General features: G+C 54.7%; 1 protein-coding gene across 1 annotated transcript; it reads left to right on the plus strand.

The window, feature by feature from the left end:
- The first annotated feature begins 1,304 nt into the window (after positions 1-1,304).
- On the plus strand, positions 1,305-8,664 carry ATRAID (all-trans retinoic acid induced differentiation factor). The gene is made up of 6 exons (XM_081001239.1): positions 1,305-1,825; positions 3,835-3,906; positions 4,862-4,933; positions 5,196-5,317; positions 7,546-7,646; positions 8,471-8,664. Exons 1-6 carry the CDS (start codon positions 1,497-1,499, stop codon positions 8,573-8,575), a joined length of 801 nt encoding a protein of 266 aa, XP_080857365.1. The 5' UTR covers positions 1,305-1,496; the 3' UTR covers positions 8,576-8,664.
- Positions 8,665-9,056: the final 392 nt, after the last annotated feature.

Below are 9,056 nucleotides of genomic sequence, written 5' to 3' on the forward strand. Positions count from 1 at the left end.
CCTAAACAGGGCTGCCTTCAGATGACTTCTAAAAGTCAGATAGCTGCTTATTTCCTTGACATCTGATGGGAGGGCGTTCCACAGGGCGGGCACCACAGGTTGGCATCTGTCTATCTCAGGAGACAATGGAGGAGTGTTCTTCCAGGGGTAAAGCCAAGCCATTAGAAGGTTGCAGTGCCTACTGTGACTGTAGAAACCGATACAGGAAAGACATGTTTCGTTGCAGCTGAGGCAGATGAAGGCATCTGGTTCTGCTGCTGCAGATGCACCAGGGCGATTCCTCTCCCTGTGGTCTTTCCTCTTCTGGCCACTACTGTGGATGCACCACCAGGCATCTCATATTCCCCCCTCCAACTGAATTCACATTTCCCCTTGACTTAAGTTAGCCATGTTCATTCATTTCAGTTTGCCCACTGAGTATTGCTCACCCAAGAACCATGCAAGGCAGAAAACAAGAATGCCATTATTCAGAGCACTCCGCTTTGATGGACAGATTCTGTGGCTTTTGGGTGTGCTGCAAATATAGGTGTTCAATGTGTTTTTGCAACATGAGAGTAATGCATGCTTGTCCGTATTTATAAATGTTTATATTGGAGGCAGTGAGAGATTTTACTTTCTTGGGCTCCAATGATCACTGCAGTTGGTGACAGCAGTCAGGAAATTAAAAGACGCCTGCTTCTTGGGAGAAAAGCGATGACAAACCTAGACAGCATCTGAAAAAGCAGAGACATCACCTTGCCAACAATGGACTGTATAGTCAAAGCTCTGGTTTTCCCAGTAGTGATGTATGGAAGTGAGAGCTGGACCATAAAGAAGGCTGATCACCAAAGAATGGATGCTTTTGAATTCTGGTGCTGGAGGAGACTCTTGAGAGTCCCATGGACTGCAAGAAGATCCAACCTCTCCATTCTGAAGGAAATCAGCCCTGAGTGCTCACTGGAAGGACAGATCGTGAAGCTGAGGCTCCAAGACTTTGGCCACCTCATGAGAAGAAAAGACTCCCTGGAAAAGACCCTGATGTTGGGAAAGATGGAGGGCACAAGGAGAAGGTGACGACAGAGGACGAGATGGTGGGACAGTGTTCTCGAAGCTACCAGCATGAGTTTGACCCAACTGCGGGAGGCAGTGGAAGACAGGAGGGCCTGGCGCGCTCTGGTCCAGGGGGTCACAAAGAGGCGGACACGACTAAACAACTAAACAACAACAACAATATTGAGATATATATATATATATATATATATATATATATGTATCTTGGGTGTTGTTGTCCCCCTTGGTCCTGATCCTGCTGCAGGCTCCTTCTTCTTCTGCCCTCGGGGAGGAGCTTCCAGGGGCAGAGCCAGTCTATCTGGATCGCGAGTTTCCCAGGGACTTTGGACCCCCACGAGAACACGAGTCTGCCTGGGCTGTCGGGATCCGGCAACACGCCTCTCCTCGCGCTCCGATGTCAAACGAGGCCAGCCCAGACCCCGCCCCTTCGCCCAGGGAGGCTGCGCATGCGCCCTCGGCGGGATCGGGGCTTCTGTCGCTCACGTGATCCCTCCCGGGGCGAGGTCACGTGCCGCATCATGGCTGCGCCCAGGCGCCTCTTCCGGCTGCGGCGGCTGCTGCTCCTCCTGCCCTTGCTGGGCTTCTGCCTGGCGGCGGCGGGAGGCGGCGGCGGCGCGGAGCTGCCGGCGGTGTGCGGCGGAGGCTGCTGCCCGGGGCGCGTGCGGAACGGCTCCGCGGTGGCCGCGCAGTGCGCCTCCAGGCCGGGCGCTCGGCTGCGGGGCCGCTGCTGCTGCTCGGGAGGCCAGGCCGCCGCCGCCGCGGTGGTGGTGCTGGGGTGAGTCCGGCCCGGGAGGGAGCCGGGGGGCTGCAGCCAAAGGAATCCCGGCCGTGTTTGAAAAGGGGACCCTTCCCGGACATGATTCAGTTTTTAGCGGAGGGAGGGATGAAGACGCTGACCTCTGTCACCGAATCGGATGTCAGTATGCCGGGAGGGGCGCTGCTTTCTGTTAATGTGTGGTTTTTATGTCCTGGATGCTTTAGTTGAGATTCCTACCTCGCAGGAATTTGGACTGGATGACCCTTGGGGTTCCTTCCAACTCTACTATTCCAGGATCTATGATTCTATGTATCTTGTGCTTTTATGCTGTGTCTTAGAATCATAGAAGTGTAGAACTGGAAGGGACTCCCAAGCATAGCTGTCAACTTTTCCCTTTTCTTGCTAGGAATCCTGTTCGGAATAAGGGAATCTCCCTTAAAGAAAGGGAAACGTTGACAGCTATGGTGCTCAAGGATCGCCTAGTCCAAGCCCCTGCAATGCAGCAGTGTCAACATGCAGGCCCCAATCCAATTTGAACCAACACCAGACTTTGCTTAGCTTTGCAAATAGTAGCTTTATCCTTGAGTGAAGGGCAGTATATACATTTAATAAATAAATGCCTGAAGAACAGAATGCATAAATATTTATTTTATTTATATCCCACCTTTTCCTCCAAGGACCTCAAGGCCTTGGTTCTCTCCTCCCCATTTTATCCTCACAGCAACCCTGTGAGGTAGGGTTAGGCCAGGCTTCCTCAAACTCAGCCCTCCAGATGTTTTGAGACTACAATTCCCATCATCCCTGACCACTGGTCCTGCCAGCTAGGGATCATGGGAGTTGTAGGCCAAAAACATCTGGAGGGCCGAGTTTGAGGAAGCCGGAGTTAGGCTGAGCGACAGGTCCAAGGTTCATCCAGTGATCTTCACAGCTAAGTGGGAATTCAAACTCTGGTCTCCCAGGTCACACTCGCAGCACCACTGCCTGGCATGTGGGCTCCCAAGGGGTAGTCACCTGGGAAATGTTACCTGTCTCTCTGACCTTAGATTCTGGCAGCAGGGTAGCTGCTCCAGTCGCCCGATGTGAATGCCTTGTCATAGATTATTGTATTTTAGTGTTTTGTTGGAAGCCGCCCAGAGTGGCTGGGGAAACCCAGCCAGATGGGTGGGGTATAAATAATAAATTATTATTATTATTATTATTATTATTATCATTATTCACAGTGGCAAGCGTAGCAGATGTTGTGCCTCCCAGATGTTGCTGGACTACAACTCCCATCATCCCTTAACAATTGGCCATCTTGTCTGGGGCAGGGGGAGGAAAATGTTCAGCCCACATCACCGCTTGGACTTTGATGCACTGCAGAAAATCTCTTGTGGGCCCTTGGGGAAGAGATGATGCTCTCAGGTGGCCCCCAAAAGACTGATGCCTCTATCCCCAACCTGATACACAGTGCCGGATTAACCCTGTGGAGGCACCTAGGCAGTCTTGGGGGGGGGGGGCCTTGCAATAATGTAGGCTTCTGAGTTAATGGGAGTTTCTCTTCCAAATTAAAAATTCTTTGAGGATGAAATCAATATTATTTTGATCCGTTGTCGTGGGGCCCCTGGACCGGTGTCTACTCTGGCTATTTGGTAATCTGGCACTGCTGATACGCTCCAGATTTGTGGGACTAGCACCCCCATCAGCCCTTGCCAGCATAGCTGCATGGTGCTGGTGCTGATGAACATCTGGAGGGCACCTGCATTGCAGTTGGTTGGACTAGATGACCCTCAGGGTCCCTTCCAACTCTACCATTCTATGCTTGGAAGCCTGGAACAGATTGTGACCTGATGCTGCCAGTTGGCGGCTGTTCCAAAGGCCCAACGGAAGTGCGGGGCTCTGCAGCTGAGGTTTGGGGTGGGCCCCATATTATTGCTTCACCCCCAACCTTAAATAATGCCCCCTCCAAAACTGCTGGAGGGCGAGGGAAGGAAGGGCAGGGACTGGGGACTCCTGTTACCTGATGCTCCTCTCTCTTTGCCCTCTAGGCTGGATCTGGGGAACTGCTCGCTGCAGCACCCGTGTTCCAGCTTCCAGGAGGCCAGCACGGCTTTGCTCATGTGAGTCCATAAACACCTAAGAGGAGCCTGGCTGCTGGATCAGGCCAGAGGGGCCCCATCCAGTCCTGCATTCTGTTCTCACAGTGGCCAGCCAGGTGCCTGTGGAACTCTCTGGCCTTCCAAGCCCTCTTTAGGCTCCTTTGTTCAGGCTGGATTGGTGGGACGGATCCAGCTCTTGGGTCCTAACCTGAAGTCGCCTGTCCTGTCCCCCCGGCCTTCTCAGAGGGAGCTGGAATGACAGAGTTCTGGTCTCTGCTTGGCTTTGAATTTGCTTGCTCACACGTAACACTATGCAGAGATTAGGCTGCCCTGGAATAGGGTTGAGTCACAGTCTTGGTGCCCCATTGTACAGAGAAGTATTAGGAAGGGTGCCTGAGGTTTGTATTCAAGCTCCCTCTTCTGGGTTGTTCATCTGCACCCCATTTCAGGCTAGAAATAATGCCTCAAGGTGATACACTTGCCCTGAGGTTTTGGTAGCCCAGTCCCAGAGGCGGCAGTGGCGCCCGTGTGATGTGCCACACCAAAAATGGTTAGCAGACCTTGGCAGGAGGTGAAGCGGTGAATGGGGGTGCAAAGGGGCCCCAGCCCTGTGGCAGAGCAGGTGCCTTGAATGCAGAAGGCCTCAGATTCAACCTCAGGGGAGGGCAGAAGCAAGAAGGGCTGGTAAAAGCTTTCATGCCCCAAACCCTGGAGCCGTGGCTCTCAAAGGGTGCGGTGCTATGCTATGAATCACACACTGCTAGGAGCAGTTTCTTTTCATTTTCCAATGTATTTCTTACCAGTTAAAAAGGTGGTGCAGCCAAAGCAAATTTTTATTCTGTGGCGCAGAGAAAAAAGTATGAGAACCATTGCCCTGGAGAGCCCCTGTCAGTGGGCCTGACTCTGCAAAAGGCCGTTTCCTGTGTTTCCGTACCAGAGCGCAGGGCCTGACTGTGCTTCCTCCTTTTCAATGCAGTGACCTGACTGACAACCCTCTGGAGCCTCTCCCTGAAGACGCCTTCCGGGGCTTCACCCAACTGCAGACCCTGTGAGTGGGGTGGAGAGCTGGGCTGGGGGCTCCTGCTTCTCCTGGACTGTGCCAGCTGAGCCCGAGGGTGACGGCTTCCCCTGGTGCTGCTGCCTCCTGGGAAACAGCAGCTTAGTGGTGGCCGGGAAGCTTTTTGTGGCTCCCGTGGCCCCGTGCTGCAGGGCAGGCCCCTGGGACATGGCTTCCAAGTCTTGCTGCTGGGACAGTTGGGGGGAAACCAGTCCTGGACTTGGTGAGATTCAAAATTCTCCTTGATCCGCAGAGCTCTGCCCCTGACGCTGGATTGCCCGGGAGGCAACGAAGGCTGGGACAACGTCACCGTCCAAGGAAGCAGCCGGATCTGCCACGGCCAGAGGAACCCCTGCAACGGCTCAGGGGGGCTCGGTATGGAGGGGGTGGGCAGGGGCTGGCCTACTTGGGTGCTGGAGGAGCAGCCTCATGTGGAATGGGGGGGGGTCAGGGCAGCTGTGGGGCGCAGGAAGCTTCGCTTTGGGAAGCCACCAAAGTCCTTCCTATATCCGCCGCAGTGAAGGAGCTGCAGGATGATGCTGTGTGAAGTGTTGCGTTCCCAAAGCAAGGAAGGATTGGACTCTGATTCATAGAATACACACGAGGCTTGACCAGCAAGACTCTGGGAGGGGTGGCAATAATAATCCTGTCCAGCCCTTGGCCCAGGTCGTTTTATTCACAAAAGAACTTTTTAAACAGTGTTCGTAAGAACCAATCAGATTTCCTCTGAGCATTTCAAAAACCCCACGTGGGACAAAGTCAGATCAGAAGAAATCCTGTTAACTACAAAGAAACTATTTCCTACTTGAGCATGCATATGTGGTTAATTTAAATAAACAGGAGCCACGTAGAAATGCATTTAGTGCCCCCAGAGCTCATAAACCCATAGGAAAGAAAGACGCATTTACCATCTCCATGTAAACTCTCTTCCTGGCTCTTAAGATCTATCTAAAGATTAACAAAAGCGACATCAAAGTTACCTCCTATCTTTATGGCTCAGGAAGCCTGGTGAAGCAACCAGTCTGTGTTCTAGAATGCTTTACGTGCCTGTCAGGCGTAGAGAAAATGGGCAGTAGAGAAGATGGGGCAGAAGTGGAGAGGCTTGTGGGATTTGATCAGAAATTATTGTCAATGAATCAAGCCCAGTCACAGCAATGCTTTCATCGCGGACACAATGGCGTGCTCCATTTTTCAATATTCCTCATAGCAATCCCACCTGACCCCCACAGTGTAGGAATTGGAGCCGTGCTGAGCGCAAAGGTGCACTGAAGGGACACCCTCCTCCTCCAACACCCCTTTTGCATCAGGAGAGCGTGAATGCCACACAACGTGCATTTGAGTGCTGCCAGCACTGGGTCTTCCTGGGCAGGGCTCTCCCTTCTTCATGGTTGACAATACATGACTGTGCATTCTTAGAGATACAGCCTGAGGTGCAGGAGTGGGAGGTGGGGGGGGGGTCTGAACCATTCAGGGGTTCCAGAATTGCCCTGTGGGCCGAGAGCAACCCACCCTGGGACCTGGGCATGGTGCCGTGTCTGTTTGGTGTTCAGATCAGGCCACAAGCAGCGCTGAGAGAGCTCAGGGAAGGGCAGGAAAACAGTCCAGAGTCCAGGGCCATCCCAGAATCCCTCATACCACATGGCCCAGTTGCTCAGGGCGACCGCCTGTTTCCTTCGAGGCACAACTCTAGAAAGGATGGTGGCAGCTCTTTTGTGTTTCTGCCAAGGGCTAAAGGTAAAGGTAAAGGGACCCCTGACCATTAGGTCCAGTCGTGGACGACTCTGGGGTTGTGCGCTCATCTCACGCTATAGGCTGAGGGAGCCGGCGTACAGTTTCCGGGTCATGTGGCCAGCATGACTAAGCTGCTTCTGGCGAACCAGAGCAGCGCACGGAAACGCCGTTTTCCTTCCCGCCGGAGCGGTACCTATTTATCTGCTTGCACCTTGACGTGCTTTCAAAGTGCTAGGTTGGCAGGAGCAGGGACCGAGCAACGGGAGCTCACCCCGTCGTGGGGATTCGAACCGCTGACCTCCTGATCGGCAAGCCCTAGGCTCTGTGGTTAAACCCTCTTTGGTGTTTCTGCCAAGGGCTGCAGGAGGGGAGGGCAGATGCATCTGGCTCGTGGGGCACCAGCTGCCAGGAGCTTCTCCTGCACAAGACCTGTGGCCTTGAGTGGGACGTTCTGCTCAGACCTCGCTGGAACCGAGGGGAGCCCTGCAAGGACCTGGGGAGCTCCCTGGGGGGGGGTCTCATTGCCTCCACCACCGAGACATCATGGCCTGGCCCTGGTAGCCCGAAAGGAGGCTGGTCGAATCCTGCGTGCAGGTTTCCCATAACAGGCACGTGGTCGGCCAGTGTAAGAACAGGGCGCTAGACTGGATTTGCCCCTAGCCTGACCCAGCGGGCTTCTCTTCTGTTCTTCTAGAACCTCCAGGTCCAGAGACAGTCTACCTGGATTCCGAGGTTCTTTGGGGTATTTGGCCACTGTAGACGAGATGCTGGACTAGTTGGGCCACTGGCCTGATCCCGCAGACTCTTCTTAAACATTCCTCACCTGCAGGATGTGGGGGAAGTCACGCTCCCTTGTCCTCTTCCTCCCGCAGGCCACCTGTGCCCAAAGGACTCCTCGTGTTCCCACGACGGGCCCGGCTTGCCCCAGTGCCTCTGCACCAGCCCCCACTACGGCTACAAGTGCCTGCGCCAGGTGAGCTGCCCCAGAGGGTGGGGGGCTTTGTGTTTGAGAGGAGGGGTGCAAAGAGGGGGCCGGGGGGGTGTGCTACTCAACTGGAGCAGAGCGGCTTTTTTCCTGCCCCAGGAAAGCCTGGGGGCGGGGAGACAGTGGAGGCCAGGAATGCAGGGCCGCTGCCCCCCACCCTGGCCCAACGGCGGGAGCCCTGCCCCAGCCCTGCAGCTGTGTGGGCGGCTCAGGGTTGCAGGTTTGAACCCCACGATGGAAAAAAAGATTCCTGCATTGTAGGGGGTTGAACCAGCGTCTTTTCAGCCCTGGCCCCGACTTGGAGGAACGCTCTGTCACAAGAGACCAGGGCCCTGTGGGACTTGACATCTTTCCGCAGGGCCTGCAAGATACAGCTGTTCTGCCTGGCCTTTGGTCTGGACTCAGTCTGACCCTTATGTTTCCCTCCCCTTATGGTCTTGATTTATTGGCTACTTTAAAATGAGGCTGCATTTTAAATTGCATTTTAACCTGTATTTTAAATTGGTTTTTTCCCGTATTATGTTTTAACTGTAATTTTACTGGTGTTGGCCGCCCTGAGCCTGGCTCTGGCTCTGGCCGGGGAGGGCGGGGTATAAATTATTATTATATGACCCTCAGGGACCCTTCCAACTCAACCAATTTATGATTCTCTCGTTCCGCAAAAAGACCCTCGACCCAGCCAGGTCCCGCGGCAGCCCCCAGTCTAAGGCGCTGCCCCCTGCCGGCCTTCCCCAGACTGGCTCGGTTGTTGTGGGGCCTTGGGGGCTGCCCCAAGAGGAGAAACGTCTTCCTAACTGACCTTTCTTTTCCAGGGCACCTTCCCCTACCTGCTGTTCTTTGGGGCCTTGGGAGCCGTCACCATCGCCCTCTCCCTCCTTCTGTGGGTCACCCAGAGGCGGAAGGCGAAGGTCTCCTAGAGGCTCTCTTCTCTCCCCTCCTCCTGGCCTGAGGCTGGACAGACACCCTTTGGCTTGGGCCACAAGTTTGTAATAAAGTCTGGAACACAGAGAGGAATGGTCCTTGTGGCGGAACCGAACCCCCAGGGCTCAGGGGTCTCTGCCGTGGGGCTGCTGGCCAGAGGGTCCCAGAGGAAGAGGCACCCTGGGCCCCCCCCCTTCTCCGCCAAGGCCGCTCTGATATCTTGGGATTCTCACAAGGGGCAGAACCTGCATCTCACAAGCCTTGCTGCAGTTGCTGCCCTCCGAACCCCCACAAGGCCTCATGGATGGGGTCCCTGATGCAGTCAGAGGGAAGGTGGTTGCCCCCCTTGCGTTGCAGGTGCATGGGACTCTCTCCCAGAAAACCCGCCGGGCGCTATTTCCCTAGAAAGGTTTGTCCGTTGCCCCCCAGGAAGAGTCAAGCTGGAGACAGGGCACCTGTGTGTTGACATCCTCACCC

This window comes from Podarcis pityusensis, assembly GCF_964106645.2.
Source record: "Podarcis pityusensis genome assembly, chromosome: 3".
Classification (NCBI taxonomy): Eukaryota; Metazoa; Chordata; class Lepidosauria; order Squamata; family Lacertidae; genus Podarcis; species Podarcis pityusensis.

Excerpts from the sequence above, each read along its gene's own strand:
- ATRAID (XM_081001239.1), top strand. The coding sequence starts at position 1,497 with ATGCGCCCTCGGCGGGATCGGGGCTTCTGTCGCTCACGTGATCCCTCC. Across the intron at positions 1,826-3,834 it reads GCCGCGGTGGTGGTGCTGGG|GCTGGATCTGGGGAACTGCT; the intron begins GTGAGTCCGGCC and ends TTTGCCCTCTAG. Across the intron at positions 3,907-4,861 it reads GCCAGCACGGCTTTGCTCAT|TGACCTGACTGACAACCCTC; the intron begins GTGAGTCCATAA and ends TTTTCAATGCAG.